The sequence below is a fragment of the Triplophysa dalaica genome, chromosome 7 (genome assembly GCF_015846415.1).
Source record: "Triplophysa dalaica isolate WHDGS20190420 chromosome 7, ASM1584641v1, whole genome shotgun sequence".
NCBI classification, from domain to species: Eukaryota; Metazoa; Chordata; class Actinopteri; order Cypriniformes; family Nemacheilidae; genus Triplophysa; species Triplophysa dalaica.
Window position 1 is genome coordinate 4,029,067 of NC_079548.1, and position 23,008 is coordinate 4,052,074.

Genomic DNA, 23,008 nt, shown 5'->3' on the forward strand with positions numbered 1-23,008 from the left:
GAGGGAGGGCAGCGACGCCATGGAGCACAGTCACATCTTCACCGTTATGTCCCCCAACTCTACTTCCTGGGGTCCCAGCGGGTGCCCGCTCGGACAGTTGCCCATCATCTACTACAGTTCTCTGCTCTGCCTTGGCCTGCCTGGTAAGACCAACAAGACTGTGAACAATTGTGACTGTGCATGGTTGTGTTTGTGGAAAGGGTGTTCAATATGCCAGTTTTGAATATTTGATTACGTCTTTGACAAAGTGGTCTGTAACCTTGTGAGTCGCAACCGTTGGGCACCTAAACTGGACTGTAAAGGTCGCCGGTGACGAGACACATTTCTTTGAGCTCAACTGTCTAACGTCATTTCCAAGAGCCGTTAATTGGATATCGGTACAAAAAACATGATTTGTGCTACTCCACAGATGATAAAATCCGATCTGGCTCTAACTGGAATGACCCGAGGAGCCACGCATTATACCATCTTAGGTCTTGAGCGATATCCCATTAATTGGCCTCCAGCATTAAATATTCAACCTGTCGGACGCTCAAATTCGGAAACTGATTTCTCAACTAATGATGTAGGTGAACAATTCAATCCGACCTTCTCTCTCAGGCTGCCCGGCGCATGACACAGTTTCACCTGCGAGCTGTGGAGAAAGATCCGTTTGTCAGATTGAGATAAATCGCTGTGCCCTTGAGGGGAGCACTCAGCCTGAGCAGTTTACACAAATATTTTCATTTGCTATCAGAGGCGCGTTCCTGTCGCTCGACTGCTAAAGAGCAGCGCGAATTTTGACGGTGATGCAGATCGAGGATCAGATTTGAGTCTTTCGAAAGTCATCACACCTGCTGGGGGTTTGGGTGGATGGAGGCGATAGAACAGGCAGGAATGAAGAGCAGGTGGGAGATGGACGTGTCTCAAATGAATTGAGCTAGTGACAAAAGCATGGAGAAGGGACTTTATTAAAAGATGGAATAGAAAGGGAGAGATAGGGTGAATAAAGGCAGGTGTGACTGAAGAGCAGAGACATGAGGATTTTACAGATGAGGATTAAAAAGACGGACAGGTAGTAAGATTAAATAGAGCCAAGTGTGTATCTTAGATGCTGTAACAGGTCATTAGGTTTTTAATACACCTGTTTGCACTTCAATAGCTTTTAAGTACACATATAACCACATTTCTCAAAATATCTTCTTTGGTGTTCCACCGAAGAAAAAGTCATATACAGATTTTAAGCAACATGAGTGTGAATAAATGATGAAAGATATTACATTTTTGGATGAACTATGGCTTGTATATATGGTGGATCTCAACTGTTGGGTTTCAACCTATAAGCAGGGGAAAGCGAAAAATGTAAAAACTCCAAGTGAATAAATATAAATTCATAAATATAATTATAAACAATTATAGATATTGAAATGAAAATACAGGGAGACTGTTTCCCATATATAGTTCTTTGATCAAAATAAAATTGCAAAGTCAGTTGGCTGTCAAATAAAATTGATGGCAAAAAGGATGCGAAGTTCCAAATAAACACACATGTTCAAAAATAAATTCATTATATAACAAATGTAAACGTCTTTACAAACACATTTTAAAAATGTTTTTAGGATATGAATTATTAGCTGCCTAGAATATGAAACCGACCAATTGTCTAGAGAGACAAAAACGTGTCGCTTTTAAAGCAGAGGTAACACATGCAGTTTCTGCCAATCTTATATTCATCTTGAGTGCCTATACAGTAGTATTGCATACTTCGCATCTTCGAAGAGTATTTAGTTTGATCAAATTTATAAAAGAGAGAGACAGCTGAAACAATTATTTCCAAAAACATGCAAGCCCCGGAAGGGGTGCGGGGTGCGAGAATGTAGCAGTTTCAAACCATCTCCAAATTCAGCGTTATATCCACCGTTTATATAACATTCCTCACCGAAATGCTGTGAACTAACAAACACAGCTGAACTTCAGTACAACGAACGAAGCGCATTGATTGGCAAGTTCTCGCTGGTTGACACGTGGGCGTGCTCTTTTTCTCGCTCCTGCTGGTTGTCGCGTGGGTGTGCCTTTCCAGGAGAGTTATCCAATAAGGGACTATATAAGAAAAGTTTGTTCTGTAAGGGAATTTCGTGTTCGAAAAAAACTTTCCGAAACCTACAGTATAGGAAACGTTGGTTCGAGAACAGAAATACTATATTATACGTGATATGTCCAACTCGTTTTTTGACAAGTGGACCATGTTAAGCATGAGAAGCATCCTTCACACCTGTCTTAAATCTGGTTTTCACCGCATACCTTTGTGTCTGACGGCCCATCAGGCTGCTAACAGAGATGGGTTTGGATCACACATGCAAGTCAGGAGTTTGGGAATTGCACTTTGGAGATACAGAACGTCCGCCGACTACAAATTACACTCCAGTTAAATTCGCACATTTGCATAAATGCTCACAAAAGCATAACACAACAGTATCTGGAACTGACATTCACGGTCCCAAATTTTTACATTTTAGTAAACAACAGGAGTAGAAAGCAGAGAATACAAGTGTTTCAGATGAACTCACGGCTGTTGGATTGATGGTGAGACGTTACTCTCATTAAGGTCACTAATTGAAGCAGGTCGGTCTAATTTCATTCCCTTCTTCAAAGTAAAGTGAAGACCGTTTGATTTGTGCGTTCTCGTGATTTCTATTGAAGACGGAGGAGGTTAATCCAGAATGAATCTCTATAATATCAACGTCTGTTGGAAGGTCACAGATCCTCAGTAATGATCTCTCACTGGATCCACATTAGCCGCTGCTGTTATTCCTTACTTAAGAGGTGGAGCCAATGATTTCCAATTTAAAAAAATGAGCTGGTGCTGTCTGAGAGCTTGATTCCTAAATGAACAAAGTGTCTTTCGTCAGGATTTTTCATGTTATTGCTCAGAGGTTGCTCTTTCGTGACTTGGGAGATTTGATGAAGTTCTCAGCTGTGTTTCATTTAAGCAGTGTTCGTATAGTGTCAAAGCTCTTGGGGGTACCCTTAACCAGCCCTTAAAAAATTGCTATCGATCTGACTGTTATTTTTATATTTGGCATTGTATGTTTTTATTCACAATAACACACTTTTAGCCTGTTTGATGTCTGTCATGTTGAGATTTCGCTTTGTGCAAAATCTCTTAAATTTATTAATAACAGTAAGATATTTTTTTCAAAATGAATGGTAACATTTTTCTTACCAATTCAGATTTTCCTTTCACTTATTTATTTATTTAGTGCTGCTAAACCAGCCAGTAAGAAGCATATTCATAGAGTGTTCTAAACGTGATTCGTCTCTTGATAATGTAGATCAAGTAAATGTAAATAATCCATATGAACCAATGCAGAATAAGAAAAACAAATGTAATTCCTTTGGGCAAAGCAGAAGGGTAACCTTCTTGTCAAAGTCGGAGTTTATGTTTGCAGAACGGAGCACAAAATCATCTTTGGGGAATGCAAAAGTTTTCTGAAGGAAGAAAAATATTCTTGGGGAAATGCTAAACATGTCTTCATTAAACACTGTGCGGCATGCTTGAGCACGCATGGATTTTTCTGATAAAAATGTCATTTTAATTTGCATCTTATGAAATGTGGACAAATAACGGACAACAGTGTTTTGTTTTAGAGTGATAATTTGACAAAAATCATTTTTAGTAGTCTAGTTTTAATGGAAAACCAGGGGATCCCCACATTTATTATTTTAGACTTTATGAGGTGTCCCTCAAGGCTTATGAGGGTCCCGGGACCGCCCCAGCCCCCCCCCCCCATCAATTCGAACCCTGCATGTAAGTATCAGGTATTCTCCAATGCTTCCACTAAAATTGCTTAAAATAAAATTGAATCAAATGAGAGAATTGTTGGAAAAAAGAGATGTTATGGAGGTGTAAAATGAATGTATATTTTGGAGGTAAAGTAATCTGGATTTGGATACATTTGATGAGAAATGTTTGAATTCATATTGAGATCTTCACTTATATTGACGTTTATTTGCCGACTTGACAAATCTAAGCCCAGTTTGACGCATGGTCGACATCTCTTCTCAAACATTAATGACAATAGTGAGATTTCTGACTCTTTCTCTGGAGAAATGTCTCAGACATAGATGAAAAAGGGGTAGTTCACCCAAAAAAGAATATTCTATCATTATTTACTCACAAAATTCATGTTACAAACCTGTTTGAATTTCTTTGCTCTGCTGATCACAAAGGAAGATATTTGGAAGAATGTCAGTAACCGTGTATAATCCAGTTAAGCAAAAGTTTCCTTTTGTTCACCATATAATTTCTTTGATGTTTAGGAGAAATAATTAAAAAAGTTTATACTGAATAAAGTACAGAGCTTTAAAATGATATGCAATTGTCTTGGGAGAGTTTATAGACAAATATTTAATTCTTAATTAAATTTCTTATATTTTATTCCATGTATTATTGTCTTGAAAAGCAAAATTTGAGGTTTCTTTTTAAAACTGACACACGTGAGATTACATTATCTTTAGCAGCATGCATTTAGAAATGTAGCATACTACTGTACACTGTGCCGAATGCAGCAAGTAGCGTGCTGGTGTTATATTTTGAAGTACACATACACATTGTCTGTGTGAAAACAAAGCAATCAGAGGCATTAAAATGAGCATCTGTTCTAATCCCCAGAGAGAGAGGAGTCAGGTAAAATCCATATGCTTACAGAGTTGACCCCAGCTAAATGGAATTGTCTGGAAATGTACAACCTATAGATCGCTATAGATTCTTTTCTGTTTGTCTAAACAATCAGAATTCTCAGTGGGGGAGATCAATCCAGCGAAGAGAAATCCAGAGACAAATGTAGAAAATTGAAGGGTGACAGACGTATAAAAGTGCGATAAGAGAAGAGCTTTATTGAACTGGATTTAATGTTACCCACACACTCTGATACTCATTATTAACAGACACAGATTACAAACTGAAAAACACAACCTGATCACCACTTGGTAAAGCACAGCCAGAATAAACACTCATTAACTTCAATACTCTGTTAAATGAATGGCCAAACTAAATGAACTCGAAGCACTTTTCGCTAATAGGTTCGCATTAAAAGCACAAGTCCTGAAAGTTTAATGTGACATAAAATTAGCATAGAACGGTAGCTAGCTTTAAGCACATTGAATGTCTGCATCGTATCCTTCTCCTCAGACCTAGATTGTATCCAAAGATGCAATGTAACCATCCATCATCATTTTTAAATATCTTGATTCATTCTTTTTTTTTAGAAATATAAATTCATTCTCAACGTCTCAAATTTACCAGCTTACAACTCAATTAAAGCGGCCCTAGCACACTCTGTTTCTCATATTTATCTTGAGTACCTATAGAGTAGTATTGCATACTTCATATCTTGAAGAGTATTTAGTTTGATCATATTTGTAAAAGATAGATACACCTGTACGATTATTTCAGAAGCATACGGCGCGTGCAGGGGGGAGGGGTAGGCTGAACCAAAGCAAATGCGCACCCATCAGTTTCACTCAGCACACGTGGTTCATGTCCGTCATCTTTTAGCCCTGGGACGGCTCCATGTTTCAAACGATCTCGGAATCCAGCGTTATATCCACCGTTTATATAACATTGATCACCTAAATGAAGTGGCATATGCTCTCTCTCTCTCCTGCACACAAGTGAAAGTGACGTCTGCTCTCCATAATGGCGTGTGGGAGAATCCTCCAATAAGGGACTAAGAAAAGTTGTTTCAAAGCAGTTTTATATGTTTGAAAAAAATGTTACGAAACCTGTACGACCGCTGGGGGGTGTATCGAGCACAGAAGTACAACGTAATACACCCAACTCGTTTTTTGACAAATTGACCATGTTAAGCATAAGACACCACGTTTAACATTGTATAGAAGTCAGAATGCATGACACATCGTTGCAGCACCCCTTTGAAGTGATAAGTCAACATTAAATCTGTAATTTTATTAGGCCTTACTAACAAACGTTTTGCCTATTTTCTGATTTGATCATTGTTCATGTTGTACATTGGGTGGACAAGCAACATTTTACGAAAAATAAAACTTACCACCAATTTTTATTGATTTCAATTAAAGGACAAGCAACGACAAACACAACATACGAAGTGTATATTTTCAAAGCTAAAAGTGCCGCAGAATTACATGCACAATGTGAGGAAAAAAACATGCAATGTGTACATCCTTATTCTGACCTGTTACAATCAACAGCAACACCGAGAGGAAATTCAGAGTTGAGAATATTGATGAGATGAGAAGAACCCTGACCAAAAGACAGACAAATCTCAAAATATATTTGCTGGAGTCTCCTTTAATTTTGTCTCATTTCAGGACTGTATTTCAGTGCTTACCTTTAGCAAGACACCAAAGTTTAAATTATTTTTTCAGGACCAAAATACCATCGAAGCCGTCCTAACGACATATATTATACTGTATATCTCTATACTGTAACTTTAAGTAAAAATGACTATTCCCGAAAGCGCTTCAGATAAAACATCAAGAGGTTGATGTATTTTAATGAAACTCTGTTATGTCTCCAGAGCAATGCCAGAGAAACCATGTTCCTCTGGGAGCAAAGCTTGGATTGCATACAGTAAGCACTAGAAAGAAAGCTTTTATTGCAATTTTTGTGTCTGTGTGTATAAAGTTCTGCAAAAAATGGATAATGACAAACTAAATTCATCCCTGCCTGTCTCTCTCTGTATCTCTACCTCTTTAAATGGATGCTCGTGTGTCGGCGAGCATTTATGCAAATGTGTGAATTTAACTGGAGTGTAATTTGTAGTCGGCGGACGTTCTGTATCTCCAAAGTGCAATTCCCAAACTCCTGACTTGCATGTGTGATCCAAACCCATCTCTGTTAGCAGCCTGATGGGCCGTCAGACACAAAGGTGTGCGGTGAAAACCAGATTTAAGACAGGTGCGAAGGACGCTTCATCCTGTACGCCGTCCACTTGAACTGATCAGCATTTCTCTAAACTTCACAGAACACAATATCACGGGCTAAGCCGATGACAGGGGCTTTGGGTACGAATTACAATGATGTGTGCTTTTAATCAAACACGCAATTTTCAGGTCAGCATCGTCACCTCAGAATGTTTCCCGAGGTCTTTTGTAATGAGGCGCTGACCCCCATGCGTCCCCTACCGCTGTGTTAAATAGTTTGGCTTAAATAATGGCAGCGCATTTGTGTTTGCACTCTTTTTATCACAACGTAAGGTCTTGAAAATCTCGGGTGCATCTCAGACGGCCTGTGCTTGGCCTGTGGAACAGTACGTGTTAAGATAAAAGCCACTATGAAGGAGTGGATGCAAGAAGGTCTGGGCATCCTTGAGTCTTTTATTCCGGGTCATTGTGACATGTCTGTGGAGTGCTGCGTGAGCACCAGCGGTTGGATGTAATTGTGCACTTGTTGCTGCTGCTTGTTCGGTCTTTATTGAAGGTCAAAGACAGACTGAGGAAAAGGATTTGGTGGAAAACAGAGAAGTAGAAGAAGAGGGAAATGTAACTACAGGAGGTCACTCAAGTGCTTCGAACGCCCCATGAGATGCTCACGATAATGCACGTGTGTGTAAGTGTGAATGTGAGTGAACGTGTGTAAGCGTGAGCACGTGTGTTTAGATGGGTATGCATGCGTGTTGATGTCATTGCAGGATTGCCAATGTGAGTTCATGTGTTAATGCCAATACATGCATGTGAATGTGAGGGTGTTAAAAGATCTGTGCATGCGTGTGAATTTGTGTGAATTTCTGCATGCTTGTGATGTTGATGCATGTGTGGGTTGTCTGTATATGCGTTTGTGTGATGTGGATGAATCTTTGTGCATGTAGAGTATGTATGAATATCAGGCCATGCGTATACATGTTAGTACATACATGTAAATGTCAGCAGCATGTAATTAGAATGTGTGAGCGTGTGTCAATGTCAGTGCATGTGTTTGAATGTGAGTGCACGTTAATGTGTTTGGAACATATATGTGTGTGAATCTTGATACATGCGTGAGTTGATGTCAGTACATGTCTTGAAATCTAATGGCATGTTTGTGAACATCGGTGACTGTGTGTGTGTGTGTGCGAGAGTTTTGGCGCATGCGCGTGATTGTCGTGGATGTGTGTGAAAGACTGAGTGCATGTGCACACATGTGAGACACATGAATTCGAGTGACATTTTATTTGCAGCACTGTCTTGTCTGACTTTTCTTCATCAAATCACACCCTTCTCTCATTTTAACCTCTGCTCTTCCCCATCTCCCCGCTATCCGCAGCAAACATCCTGACTGTGATCATCCTCTCCCAGCTGGTGGTGCGGCGACAGAAATCTTCCTACAACTATCTGCTGGCTCTGGCTGTAGCTGACATCCTGGTTTTGCTGCTTATTGTGTTTGTGGACTTTCTTCTGGAAGACTTCATTTTAGGAGCTCCCCTTCCCCACTCTCTGAACAAAGCCGTGCAGGTGCTGGAGTTCTCCTCCATCCACACCTCCATTTGGATCACCGTGCCCCTGACCATAGACCGCTACATCGCCGTGTGCCATCCCCTGCGCTACCACACCGTCTCCTACCCGGCCCGAACTCGCAAAGTCATCCTGGCCGTGTACGCCGGCTGCCTGATCTCCAGCGTTCCGTACTATTGGTGGCCAGAGCTGTGGCACGGGCTGCCGGGAGCGGGCGGCGGCAGGCGCAGCAGCAGCGCGGGGCAGCACGTGCTGGTGTGGATCCACTGCGCCACTGTGTATCTGCTCCCCTGCTCCGTGTTCTTCTCTCTCAACGCCATCATCGTACGGAAGCTGCGTTGTAGGCGTAGCTGCTTCCGTCTGCGTGGCTACTCCACCGGAAAGACCACAGCCATCCTGCTGGCCATCACCTCTGTGTTCGCGGTGCTGTGGGCGCCACGCACTCTCATGATCCTTTATCACCTGTACACGGCGCAGCCGACGATGCCTGGCTCTGCCCGACGGCTTCACTTGGTCACAGACGTGGCAAACATGCTGGCATTGCTCAACACAGGCGTCAACTTCTTCTTGTACTGCTTCATCAGCAGGCGCTTTCGCCGGATGGCCGCCACAGTGCTAAAGGCTTTGTTCCGATGTAGGAAGCAGCCGGCTCCTTTTTACGCCAGTCACAACTTCTCAATCACCAGCAGCCCGTGGATCTCACCAGCAAATTCCCACTGCATCAAGATGCTGGTGTACCAGTACGACAAAAATGGCAAACCCGTCTGCATATCTTCCTGAACGCTGTGAAATATCACTCCCAGATATTCTTGAGTCGCCAGGCAAGGAGACGTCTTGCCTAACCTTGAGAAGAAGGTTAATGATGGTGAGCAGAGGGCAGCAACTGGCAGTGCCTCAATAAGACATCCAGTTTCAGGTTTAAAGACATCTGAGGTTGGCAAAAAACGTGGTTTCGACAAGCAAATTGGCCGGTAAGCCACGAACATACCATTGCCTTTCAGGACATAAATGCAAAAAAGATCGCAACCTCAAAGTGAAATCGGGGCTTGGTACACATCAGTACATTTTAAGATCTCAAACATGTTTTGATGCACACCACAGCAAGATGATGAAGGTCTGCACAGATGACATGTTAATGTGAACCATCTTAACACTCTTACCTTTTAAATATGGGAGAATGGAAAAACAATCCTTCAAAAAACAATGGTGACATTTTCATCCAATATATGCTGTCGGTCTCCAAGGGCCTGTCACAAATGGCACAAGCTTTCAAAGAATCATCCCTTTAGATAATGATCAGCACTTGAAAAAAGCGCTTCAATATCGCTGTCTGATGAAGAAGAATGACACAACATAAGTACATACTCAGCTTTAAAAATATTGTGGTGCAACTGACTGTTACATGTACAATAAAAGCAAAAAAGACTTTTAGAGATAACGTATTGTTTAATATTTGTATCAACGTTTAAAGCAACAGACATTCATTGCTCAGTATACAGAAGGATTTTCTTTCAAACAATTATCAAGACTTTGAAACACCTAGCACACACACAAACACATTCATCCTTTGCCGAGCGACCCCGAGAAGCACTTTCCAAATAAATCAGCTGTGGAACAAGCTGCTGGGGAAAACCACGTTCATTTATCTTCACACGGCCTGCCATCTGGAGCGCTTTAACTGTGCTGAATATCTGAGATATATTCAAACCAAACCAGGCACAGATGAGGTAGACAGCGTAAAATGTGCGACCTGCGAATTTGTTAAGGTTTTGTTCTCGATTCAACAAGAAAACAAAGCACGGGTCGTCTGAAAGGTCAAGAAATGTAATGAGAAAAATGAAATTAGACTTTCTATCGAAGTGAAGTCCATGTCTGATAGTTCTTAAACCCTCTACAGGTTTGTGGACTTTTGAAAGTTACAGTACATGTTGAGAATATTAGTCTTCACTCTTGAACCAAATATAATAGTCTTGTTCACAGGTGCTTCTACACATTTTGGTCAGATAAAACACGTTCAAGAATATTTTCCCTGTCTCCAATGTAACCCTTGGATAGTGTTGTTGTTGTTTTTGTTACTTGACAAACACATCATTATTCATTACTCTCATAATTAAATCAACACAGCCTTAAAAATGCATTGAAAATACTTTACAGGTCTGATTTTAAAACTTGACTCCAATTTTGTTCCTATTTATTTCAATTATTATGCATATATATATATATGCGTAATATTTGGTGCTATTAACCATTTTTAAATCTACGATATGGGTGAAAAAATCTGTCTTTATCTGGAATCAATATAAATATATGAGATTGAAACTATTTGAAAATGGGTTTCGCAGACCTGAACACCACACGACAGTTAACAGCATATCTTTCACTGTAAATTGATATTTGCTGTAACTTAAGTTGGATTGTGTTAACTAACTTGATGATTTGAAGTGATTTAATAGCTTTTAAAAACTTGAGTGAAATTATTTACTTAATTGAAATTTCTAAGTAGGCAATTTGATTGCATTTAAAGGAACAGTTCACCCAAACATTTTAATTTTGTCATCATTTACTCGCCCTCGAATTACAAAACTGTAAATTACTCTGTTCTGATGAATATTTGGAAGAATGCTTTTGTAACCAATAAGTTCTTGGACCCCATTGACTGTCATAGTAGGGAATGGGATTAAAAGCAATTTTTCTACTATGGTAGTCAATGATGGAACTGTTACAAGCTTTCTTGCAAATATCTTTCTCTGTGTTCATCAGATTTCCAGATCCAGATTTGGAACAACTTGGAGGTGAGTAAATGATGACAGATTTTTTTTGTTGTTGGGTAAACTGTCCCTTTAAGGCAGCAAAAAGATTGTTGTAAAGACGATTATATTATGAGTACATTATAATGCATTTCTATCAATACCATCTACAGGAAAGACATTCATTGAACAATTTCATGGGAACTGTCAATTCTAGAAGGTACGTAAGAAAAACAGTTTCCTAATATGCAATTATTTGGCGATTTAGCATTTACACATTATTATTGCTGTTGTGATATCAAAACTTATATTAAAGTGTTATATGGAGCTGTACTGTAAAGTCATTTAGGCTCAGTAAAGAGTTCAGAAGCTCTTATATTGGTGAGCTATAGGGTTTACCTGTATAACCTGTATGACACAGACACAAAGAACATATACTATTATATGTTAGATATGTATAAAATGCATATTACGCAAATCTATAGACTAGATTGGACGGCTGCTGTTAATGTGACTATTCTGTACATGATCTGAATCGATTTTTTTCATCTAATTCATTTGAATAGATTTTGTTCTAATAAAGACAGCACTCACATTTCTTCCATCCACATAGTATTTGCATTAGCCTTGAAATAGCTTTGACATTTATTCACAAAGAACCTGAGCTTGTGTAGATTCCTGCAAAAAATGATTCACAGAATCCAAACGATTGAAGGGCCATTACAATGACAAATAAATATTTGACCAGCATTCTCTTCATCTCTGAAATGCCAGGGCTTTTTCAGCCTCGGTCCTAGCTGCCGGGAGAAAGACACATATGTTAAAGCCACGATCAGCTTGCAAAAAATCAACATCACTAAAAATATTAAAATATTATAATGTGTGAAAATATCAACTCGTGTGCTATTGAAATGTCCAATTATGTGACTTTAAGGTCCGGTTTCACACACACGGCTTATCTTAAGCCAGGAGTCTGGACTACTTCTTAGTTAAATTAAGATATTTATGTCTTTTTTATAAAAATGCATTGGAAGAATACAGTATGGTGTGCATCTTAAGACAAAACCATGGCACTGATATATTTGAAGATATTTCTGGGCAAGTTATATTCAGTACTTACAAGTCACACATTCATTTTAGTCTAAGACTAGCCTCAAGCCTCGTCTGTGAATCCGGGCCTAAAGGTTTTATTTTTGAACACAAACATTGTACATATAAATTATGTTTTAGAGAATGTGTATGGAGATGGATGTCTGTGTGGAACATATTTGCATTGTTTCCAATCAGAAATGGTTATGAATTTAAGTATTATGTTTAGGCCATGTGAATGTGTATGTGTATTTCAGTGAATGTATATATGCTGGAAACTGGCATGCAAATAATGTATATTTTCTTGAACACATTAAAAGCGTATCATCGTTTAAATATGTTTGAGTTTCATTTTGCTGTTTAATTAATCTGTCATGCAAAAATGATATAAATATTCACCTCCACCAATATACAGTATATCATGGTTACTTTGATGATCATGTGTTTAGAAACAATTCTACAGTGGGTCCTAATAAGACACAAAATACTTTATTTAGAGTTTGGGTTACTATATGACCCAGAAAATGAGGTCTCTCATCGTGCCTCTCATTTATTAAAACACATTTCCAATTGATGCCCAAAAGCAAATTTAATGACAAAATCAATCCACCATTTTGATCAACAACCCCGTTATTTTCGTTTCGAGGTCTTTATTTTAGCCAGACAGTTTTCAGTCCTGCCACTCTTTATTGTGTTTGACGGCCACAAGCTCTCCGAAGTCGCCTCATTACCCCTGAGTGACACATACAAGTCAATCTGCAGAAGGCCACAGATCCAGAAGCTCATTCCTTAAAGTGAACGTCTGGGCTTGTCAGCCCCAGGGATCAGCCGCTACAGAAAGCGTTCCTTCAACGTCGATGTTAATGGCTAGATAAAATGAAGTGGTGCTGAAGCACAGCTGAGGGTCTCTGACTCCACACCAGCGGTTAACCCGTAATGGTAAAAGTGTGACTAACATAAAAAGCATTTCTACACGGCAAAAGCCTTGTCATATTTTATTTTTTTTGTTTATTCTGGACACCCCGATATAATAAAAAATACTTTGTTTGCAAAACCACTTGTCACTTGTTATTGACAACTATGTAGAATAAGGTTTTTCACCCTACTCCGGTTTAATTAACGATTTACAGACCACTTCTGTGCATGTTAATCCCGTTAAGAGCTTGACAACCTTTGGATAACTCGAAGATTTGTGTCAAGAAAAAAGCTTTTCTTTTTAGTACAAGTATTTCCATTTTGTTTTTGTTTTTCGGGCAATTTGTTATGGGCGTGACACAAAGACACTCAGAGAATGTCTTTGGTACCAATATACTGAACCATCCATTTATATTTTTCTAAATCCTTGTAGTTTAAACATTAGTCTATGCACAAGTTTTTTTTTTATTCTAAAAAAGGAAAATAAAATTGCTTTATGGATGTGACAAAAAAGAAAAATTTTGGGAGAAGACAAACTTCATCGGATTTCTGTGAATTAAAATGCACAAACCTTAAGCAATAATACCCAACTAATGGAGGAAGGATGATTCTTCTTTGAACATAAAAAAGTAATCTAATTTTATGAGGAACATGTACCGTTATGGGTCCGACAATCCAGAAAATGGCACTTCCCTGACTATGAAAAAGAATGCACTAAAAGAGACCTCACATGGGTATTTGAAACACTAAATGTTATTATCTGTGCTGTTAGTAGGCTATACTAAAAACATTTTTTATTTTCACAGAATTGCCCATTCCGTTTTCAAATGAAGAACTTAAGACAACTAAACAGATGTAACACTGGTTTATTGATTCGTTTTCCATTGTACAGATCAACAGATTTTACAGGATTACAAACTGAGCGTCTTGAATTTTGTGGTTTGGAATATGAGCCCACAATGCACCAACAAAACAATGACCGTTACTGTGTACAAATGTATTTTGAAAAGGAATTGACCAGTTATAGGCTGTATTTTTCAAAAAGCACATTACAAAAGAATCACGGTAAAATGGAGCACTATCTATTACAAGACCAGCAAGTGTACAAACACAAGCAAATAAAATCCACTCACATACACCCTAACTGAAAAGATGCTGTAAGACAGGGCGTTTACATTTTCATCCAACCTTGAGGTACTAAAGGTAAAAACCTTTAGACAAAATAATTTCCAAATGAATCTAAAGCAACAGGTCCTCACATTAAAGATATCAGGGATCAGCGAATGTAAAGCTGCTGCTGTGAGAAGAGAGAGCGTCTAACGGGACGAGTTGGAACTGGAGCGGGAGCGGTGTCGTCTGCGACCCGGAGACCTGGAGCGAGTGCGCCTTCTCACCGGGGAGCGTCGCCGTGGAGACCGAGATCTGTTAAAAGTACACACTGTCAGCTGAGGCCGAGATGAATCACAGACACGCATGCCAATTATCTGATAAGACGCATAAAAAGTCACGAGCCCTGTCAGAGACTTCTTAGTGAAGCGAGAGAAGAAATAAACAGACCTACAGGGTAAAAGGACACTGGGTGCGTTTAATTTAATAACTCAATTTGAGCCTGCAGGTATTGGAATGATTGGGTCCTACTGACCCATTGAACATATGCGATACACACTACAGATCAACGTAACATGCCAGAACAAAAAGAAAACTTAGACATACCGTCTCCTCATGCGAGGTGGCGTGCGGCGCCACATGGGAGGTGGGGGAGGCATTCTGCGTGGCGGCGTCATTCTTCGCGGGGCGGTTCGTATCCTCTGGGTGAGAACAGCAGAGGCGGTGATCTCCTGACCGTCAATCTGACCTGAGGACAGTCAACAGGTGATAGTGTAAGAAATCTTGTCTTTGGAACTGATCTGAAATGTTATGAGCTTCTCATCAATAGTACCTCCATCCATGTGTTTCAGAGCCTTCTGGGCATCATCTGGAGTCTCGTATTCCACATAAGCGTAGCCCTTTGATAAATTAGGATGCAAGCGGTCCGGGGGCATGTCGATCATCTTGATCTTCCCGTAGGTCGCAAAGATCTCTTGAATATGTTCCTGACAGAAATCAAGCACAGAAACAGAGTCTAATACAAGAGATAAAAGCTATAAGAAATAGGATGCACATATCGGAGTTAAGTGTTTCAAGCACGTCTACCAAAAACTCAAAATCTTTACCTTGGTGACATTCCTGGTGAGTCTTCCCAGATGAAGTTTAGTTGGTTTAGGGCTGGGGCTCCTCCTCTTCCTCTCCTTCTCCTCACCACGCTTTTGTGATTTGGACCTGATTAAAGCACATGCTCAGTAACGTCATTGGATTGGCTTAATGGGCTGATTGAAATGTGCACTCTGTCTGTAACCTACTTTGATCGTGAGCGTCGCCGGTTGTCATGGCGACGACGGCTCGGGCTGGGAGACCCAGAGGACCCAGATGAGCTAGAGGACCGGGAAGAACTTGATGAACCAGAATGGCTGGTACCAGAGGAAGAGCTGGACCCACTGGATGAGCCCGAGCTGGACCCAGAACTGCTGCTGGAGCTGGAACTGGACCTTTGGAGGACAAGCAAAACAATTGATTACCTGGAAATACATCTTGGGGCTTATATTTAAACGTGGGGTTAGTGTTGTGGGTTCGAATTAGCTGACAGAACCTGTCCTTCAAGGCCCCAGCTAAAATGTAATGTGATGTGATGCAGTAAGACTTTAATGTTATAGAATGTGTCCAGTTAAAATTGAACTACATAATCGGACCTGCTACTACTGCTGCCAGTGGAGTTACTGCGACGCTTGCGGATCTTCTCTCTGCCTCTCTCCTTCTCTGCTCCCTCCTTTACAGCGGGTTTCTCTTTCGCTCTCTCTCTTGGTTTGTCCTCAGAACGCTCTCTGCGTTTGGTGGGTGAAGGTGCCCTGTGTATAGGAAACAAACAAATATTTGGTTAGAAAACAGCGCCACAATCTGGTTTAACTCAATTTATAGCATTAATTTGTTTTTACAAAGGATATGTGGGCATACTTTGGTATGATATCAGATGCAATGCATAGTATTAAATCATTAACCCATGCATAAAACAAAGCTCACATAAAGAAATAAAAATAAAACTACATATAGCACGTAATTAAAAAAACAGGCTACAGAGGCTCTAATCCCTGAACCAGCAATATGTAGATATTTCACAATAATTGACCAGTTATGACATTTATATAACACAAATCCTAGCGTTTAATGTTGTGATTACAATGTGTATTATGGCATCATGATGCTCTTCGTTTTGATCGCTATGTGGCTAATGCTAACTTAGCAGCGCCGCTGTTTTCAAAAACATGCAAGTTATCGCAACTTAACGAAACGTGACTGAAAACTTTACACGCGCACTCGACGTTAACAATAAATCGCAACTAATTTTGCAAAAAAACTGCCCCACAAACTATCAAACTTACATGATGAATGAACAGCGCGCAACACTCTCAACGGCGAGATCAGGGACCGTCGCGCTTTAATGAGCTCACGCATTCGTTTGTGGGTGTGACGTCACCATCTCTGCGACGAGTGTCTGAAGGCGGGGCTTCGCTCGCGCGATGATGTATATACAGAGAAAAGAGGATTTTACGCGTTTGCTTTTGTGTTTCTATTATATAATCGCAGATATGATTGTAAACGTCGTCATGTGACCGTATCATGGAGCGCACCGTCGGTTTAATCGTAAATAAGAGTGCAGTGACGTCGCAGTAGGTGAGCGATGATTTCCATTGTGTGTTTAGTGCAATACAACGATACGTGCGGTCATTTGAGATCGATGCATGACTTTAAATGTGCTCGAAGCTGTGAAATCTGTTCGGTAGCTGTTTTATACACAAATGCTGCTTTAACCTTTGAGAAAATGTTTAGGTTTACAGTAGGCTAGGCTGGTTTGTTTTGATTTATTTACTTGGATACGTCAGTTGGGAAACAAAGTTCAAAAGCAAGACCCCCCCACTGCATTGAAGTTTATAGGAAGTTCACAGACGAGATTTTAGAAGTAGTACTGGGTGATCAGCCCATTTTTAGCTATTGAGGAATAGTTCAACACCAAAATCACCAGAAATCAGTCATCACTATGGTCAAGTCAATGGGGACCATTTTTTGGTGAACTCCTTTATTTTCATAATAGTTTCACATGGGCACAAGATGTCAAAGCCAGGAGATGCTCGGTGTGAGGTTCATGCTTTCTATAGCAGTAAAATATAAAGTACTATACTATTAAAGTATTATTAAAGTACTATAGGATTAAAATATCATTATTTTCTAAAACACAACTACTTGTACAATGCTTCTGCATTTTTTTAAAAAGCAATAAGTGTCAGCTTGACTCTGCTTTGTCCTACTTGACCCACGATTGTTTATTTACCATTGAAAATGGGTTCTACAATTTCCATGTGGGCCACAAATATCTGGTGTTGTATCATATCAGATCTTATAAACCTGGATACCTGAAGATACGTTTAGTAAGAACCAGAATCTGAAAGGATATTAAGATATCTTTAATACTTATTCAGTTGCAAATGTGCAAACGTTGGAAAATAACAAAATACTTTATTTACATTTTTTTATTGTTATCGTTTGCATGTAATGTATTGTTAGGATTGTTATAGTCAACAGATTCTACTAACGTCTCTGTGCACATATAAAAATTATACATTTTTAAAGTTATATTTCACCCCTTTAAAATCTGGCTCCAAGATTTTGATGAAAATTGTCAGCATGACCCTCTCTGCAATATAGTGAATTAATATAATGAAAAATATGAATCTATGGCACAATAATATTTTTTCTTTACTATTTATTAATTCTTTCACCAGAGAACGATTTATTAATATCTAAATCTAGATGAATTGTTACAAAATTTGTCGCTTTTGATGTAGAATCACACTGAATTACAACATTTAGACATCACTATGATCACTGTGTGTTCATTGTTTATAGGATCTGCTCCATCCAGTCTCGTGTTGGTTTCGGTACTGTAGATCTCCATCATGGGTAGACTGGACGATGCTTCCAAGCGCAAAGTCGTGGAGCTACGGGAAGCAGGTTTGAGTTTCCGGAAGATCAAAGCTGTGCTGGAGTTGGAGAACATCAAGGTGTCTGCGCAGGCCATCTACCTTTTCCTGAAAGAGTTTCAAGGGAGAGCTCGGAAGGAGGACGGAACGGCGGTGGGTAGCAGCCAAGCGGGGTCGACGTCGGCCAGGGAGGCGGGCAGCGGCGAGGCTCGACAGGGTACCTGGAGCAACCAGCAGTTGAGAAACCTCCTCAGAGAAGCATCCCGGGTCGCAGCCTCTCAGCTGAATGCAGCCTCCTCAGATGCAAGAGGTGGACAGTCTTCTGGGACGGCAGTGAGAAGCGAAGCAAGGGAGGGTGATAAAGACGAGGATATCCGGATTGTCAGCGTTACGTCTTTGGCACAGGGCGCGCAGCACGCCGGCATCCAGGGGCCACGAGCTGGGACCGGCACGGGCACGACCAGCGGGGCTGCTTTTGTGAGACGGCGACACACACCCTCACCTGCCAACCCTGTGCTGGTGGCTCGCAAGAGACTGCTGGATAAAGCGTTGCTTCACAGAGCAAGGGTGAGTTGACCGCTCCAACAATATTTTAGGCTGAATTTACTAAAACAATTTTTCTGTTCAAACATAGGCCTAAATATTATTGAAAAACTAACAAAAATTGAAATATTTGTTGAGGCACTTTATATATAAAAATATATATAAATATATAGCAATATTCAAAATGGAAAAATAAATAAAATAATTATGTCAACAACAGCTAAAAGTAAAACTTATATTAACATAAAAATATAAATAACAAAATGTTAATAAAACTAAAATAAAAAACTTCATTCTGCATCATGTTTACCCCAAAGTAAATCTTTATACTATCTATAATTTATATATATTTTCATGACCATTAAATATAATTTTCTCCCCAATTTGGCATGGCATCTTATTTATATGATGCAAAAATGCACGTAAATATTAATATTATTTAGTCATAATTCAAATGAAAATAATTCAATAACCATTATTGTGTTAATGTAGTAATAAAATAATAATTTAATTTTAAGTGTAAAATGTGAGTGTGACATGCTTTTTTGACATTTATCCTATTACAGTTGTTGTTGATATATTTATTGTAATATACTTGTGTGTGTGTTTTTTGAAGGTAAGGGACGGTGGACCCCAGACAGGTCAGCAGGTGCCGCTGTCAGTTAGAAGAGATCAGTCATGTTTCTCTGGTCCTGATGGGAGAAAAGTCGAGTTACCTCAGACGGCTTCATTCGACCTCACAGCATCCAGAGCTCCAAACATTGTGAGTTAAACATTATCATCAACAACCAAATATATTTACGACCTCAATGTTTTCTGCATCTGACTTTATTGACTTAAAAAAAAATAATATATATAATAAACGAATCATATTAATGATCATATTTTTATTCCACAGAGAGGATCGCACCCAGGACCCAGTCTTGCCAGGAAATGGATCCAGCGGATGGGCACTCCAGTTCGCTCTCTTCAAAATCCTCCTCGTGTGGGCGTCCGACTCCCTGACCCGGCCACCGCTGGAAGTACATCCCACAATGCCGTTCCACCCGCACGGGTCCAAAACGTGAACAGCCAGGCTTCACTTCCTCTCCAGAGGACCGGCTTCGACCCTGCCGCTGTGAGCGGCCTCCAGGAGCAGATCCAGTCCTTGAGCTCGGAACTGAGAAATCTGGGCGTAGCTTTGAGGATGATGGTGGAACAACAAGGCCGGCTGGAGAGAGAACAAACCCAGCAGACTCAAGTCCAGAAGCAGATCCTCGGCACCCTTCAAGATTTGGCAACCAAATTGGAGCCGTGCAACGTGCTTCAGTCAACATCTGCTCCAACGTTATCAGCGTCATGTTCGCTGGCCTCCGCCGAGCCTTTTAGTCAGACCGCCGGGAGTCAGGGCGTCTACGCTCAGTGCAGTCAAGCCCAGACACGATACAACGAGATCCACGACTCGGGTCTCGAGGGCATTGAGCCGTTCTCTCTGGACCAGCTTAGCCCACCTGCCATGAACGGGTTTCAGCAGTGCCCGACCACCGGCGTGCCCTCATTCACCCATGCACAGACACGCACGGGGATGTTCACGCAGGCGCACACGCAAACATTTGCTCATTCTCCGTTTCAGTCACACGCAGACTCGTACACGGGGATGGAGAGAAAACCAGCAGACATGCCTTCTACCAGTGCAGACGGGACGTTCCAGGCTTGTAGCCCACATAACCAGAACTCCAGTCTTCCAGTGTCTCCACATCAGGCCGAGCTGAACATTATTAAAGTGGAGAATGTCTAACAATGAGGCAACGTGCAATGCAAGCACAAGAGAAAACTAAAGGGGCAGATCACCCTCAAATAAAAATTGTGTGTATCATTTATTCATTGTATCATGCATCCAAACCTGTTTGACTTCCTTCTGCAGAACACTCAAGAAACAAATCTGACCATCATTGACTTCCACCGGAAATCAGAGACATTTCTCGTAATATTTTATTTTGTGATCCACTGAAGAAAAAGTCATGTACAGGTTAAGAATGACATGAGGGTGAATAAATGAGTTTCCTTTGGGATGAACGATCCCACTAAGTTAAACGCAACATTATTAAGCAGTATTGTAGCATTGTTTATGAGAGACCTTTGTTTATTTTATTGTACGTGAGACTTTCGTCAGACCAGCAAGAAACTGACCAAGAGAACATTTCCCCCCCATGTTGTCTTTTTTTATTTAACAGTCTGTTTCTGAAATTTTCATATCCAAATAAAATAAACATCTAACAGATTTACAGGAGTGATTGTAATTATTTGTATTGAACATAATCCGAGTTTTAATTTGAGCTCCAGTGGTATTATCAGTTTTCGTATATCTAAAGCCGTACTTCTTTTGGTCGTCACTCATTTCAGTTTTTAAACCTCACTCCATTTGTTTCGTTTGCATTTTTTAAAAGCTTAATTTTGTCATTTGTTCAGGATCATTGGCCTTTGGTTAACCGACTGTAAGTTTTTAACTTTGTTTATAATTGTGTTATTGGTGTCTTGTTTTCTATTGCACGGTACCTGCTCCCTTTGCTGCCTCCTGGTCAGGTTTCATTGTAAATGAGAACTGGTTCTCAATTGACTTACCCGGTCAAAATAAAGGTAACTTATATCTGTTCATGAAAGTTCAGCATAAAAATAACAATACTTATGATATTACATGATATACTTAACATTGACCTGATTATTGTCTGAAAAAAAACAGACATTTTATATAATGATACATTATATATGTATAAACTGTAATTCTGTCTTTGCTTTTGACATCGTTTTAGAACATAGTAGGTAACAGTGTATCATTTTTTCCCCGTGAAAAAAATATTGTTGAATGACAACAATATGACCATCAAGTGTAAAATACTCGCGGATTTTAACTTTAATTTTTGCATGTTGTTTTATAAGTCTTAATAACAGTGAAAACGCACCGTATGATGTCTTTCATGAGACAGCCCTGCCCCCTGCTGGTCAATGCCTGTCATTCAACAAGATTTGCTTTTCTCTCTTGAAATAATAAAGACCCAATATAGATATTTTTATCTGTGTACTGTTGTTCTGTAATGAAATGCAATAGAAAAACAAAGACATATTGAAATGTTCAGCGTTTCATTTGTAAAATAAGTTTAATATGTCCACAGTTAAAAAATAAGGCATAACCAAGGCTGCAAAATTAACATGTAAAAGTACTAGATTAATTAAATCATTATCTTTCCATAAAGATTTCTGTTTCATTGTCTTATGATGTTGAAAAAAAACTTGAGACGAAGACCATTGGATAATCTTGTGAAGAGCAGACCAACACTATGGGCCTAAGATTAAAAAACAGAAAATAAAAAAAGAGTAATTGAAACTATAATATATATAAAAATGATTTGTGGTTGTTGAGTACAGTTAAATATACAAGAATAAAAAGTGAATATTCACCTCTCAAATAACAAACAAAATTGTTTGATTACAAATTTAAATTGTGGAGTTAAAAAGAAAAATCATCTCTGTCCCAAACATTATAAAGAGCACTGTTACTGAAAATTGAATTGTATAAGACGAGAACAAAACATTTGTAATTCCTGTTTCTTAATAGTACTTCAGAAGGTCTGGAACTAAATTTAAACATGCAAAATTTTATCCAGAGAAAGAATTTGTGTGTGTTCAGGCCACAAAGTTGAACTAAGTATAGGTGCATAATTTAAATTGCTGATATCTGGGCAGCCCTTATCTTTGTTCACTGAATATCTTTATAATAAAAGACGTTTGCATTATATCCATACTTGATAAATGAAATGCATGATCAGTAGAATGCAAATGAGTGTCAGCAAACCACTTTGCATAATATCACTATCTTTAACTTTATTATCTCATGCTTTTCCTAACAGTTTTATTGCTATGTGTAATGGCTGTGTCCACCTTACCAATATACAAATGAACATTAAATGTCGGGATTAAATGCTAGTGCTTCAAATTTGTTTGCTTGTTAGTGTACGATATTAGAAGGTGGCATTTAATTGTCAATGACACATATCATTGATGTTTTGGTCTATTTGGGTTGAATGCATAAGAAGGTTTTGTGGTCGCCAAGAGATCATGTAGTGCATAGAGTGTATAATGCACAAAGAAATACTTAAGCTTTGAAACTGTTATGTTTGTTTCAAGAGTCCACAATCATGTTTGTAGTCCAAGGAGTAC

At 39.5% G+C, this 23,008-nt stretch overlaps 3 protein-coding genes across 3 annotated transcripts; 2 read left to right on the plus strand and 1 right to left on the minus strand.

The window, feature by feature from the left end:
* The first annotated feature begins 13 nt into the window (after positions 1-13).
* Positions 14-9,231, plus strand: LOC130426700 (probable G-protein coupled receptor 139). Its single transcript, XM_056753606.1, has 2 exons — positions 14-143; positions 8,264-9,231. The coding sequence occupies exons 1-2, from the start codon at positions 20-22 to the stop codon at positions 9,229-9,231; spliced, it is 1,092 nt and encodes a 363-aa protein (XP_056609584.1). The 5' UTR covers positions 14-19.
* A 4,821-nt stretch (positions 9,232-14,052) lies between these two features.
* On the minus strand, positions 14,053-16,807 carry LOC130426978 (RNA-binding protein with serine-rich domain 1). Its single transcript, XM_056754008.1, has 7 exons — positions 16,676-16,807; positions 15,989-16,144; positions 15,602-15,787; positions 15,416-15,521; positions 15,142-15,295; positions 14,916-15,057; positions 14,053-14,624 (listed from the first exon to the last, which is right to left on the minus strand). Coding segments are annotated over exons 1-7 (852 nt in total). The 5' UTR covers positions 16,678-16,807; the 3' UTR covers positions 14,053-14,518.
* Positions 16,808-16,829: 22 nt separating this feature from the next.
* On the plus strand, positions 16,830-20,671 carry LOC130426977 (uncharacterized). The gene is made up of 4 exons (XM_056754007.1): positions 16,830-16,967; positions 18,198-18,838; positions 19,431-19,577; positions 19,713-20,671. The coding sequence occupies exons 2-4, from the start codon at positions 18,248-18,250 to the stop codon at positions 20,589-20,591; spliced, it is 1,617 nt and encodes a 538-aa protein (XP_056609985.1). The 5' UTR covers positions 16,830-16,967; positions 18,198-18,247; the 3' UTR covers positions 20,592-20,671.
* Positions 20,672-23,008: the final 2,337 nt, after the last annotated feature.

Bases quoted from the DNA above. Each gene is read 5' to 3' on its own strand.
- LOC130426700 (XM_056753606.1), top strand. From the start codon at position 20: ATGGAGCACAGTCACATCTTCACCGTTATGTCCCCCAACTCTACTTCC. The intron at 144-8,263 runs GTAAGACCAACA...CGCTATCCGCAG, and splicing joins GCTCTGCCTTGGCCTGCCTG to CAAACATCCTGACTGTGATC.
- LOC130426978 (XM_056754008.1), bottom strand. The intron at 15,296-15,415 runs GTAAAGATTTTG...GATTTCTGTCAG, and splicing joins TCACCAGGAATGTCACCAAG to GAACATATTCAAGAGATCTT. The intron at 14,625-14,915 runs GTATGTCTAAGT...TACTTTTAACAG, and splicing joins CCACCTCGCATGAGGAGACG to ATCTCGGTCTCCACGGCGAC.
- LOC130426977 (XM_056754007.1), top strand. From the start codon at position 18,248: ATGGGTAGACTGGACGATGCTTCCAAGCGCAAAGTCGTGGAGCTACGG. The intron at 18,839-19,430 runs GTGAGTTGACCG...TGTTTTTTGAAG, and splicing joins CGTTGCTTCACAGAGCAAGG to GTAAGGGACGGTGGACCCCA. The intron at 19,578-19,712 runs GTGAGTTAAACA...TTTATTCCACAG, and splicing joins CATCCAGAGCTCCAAACATT to AGAGGATCGCACCCAGGACC.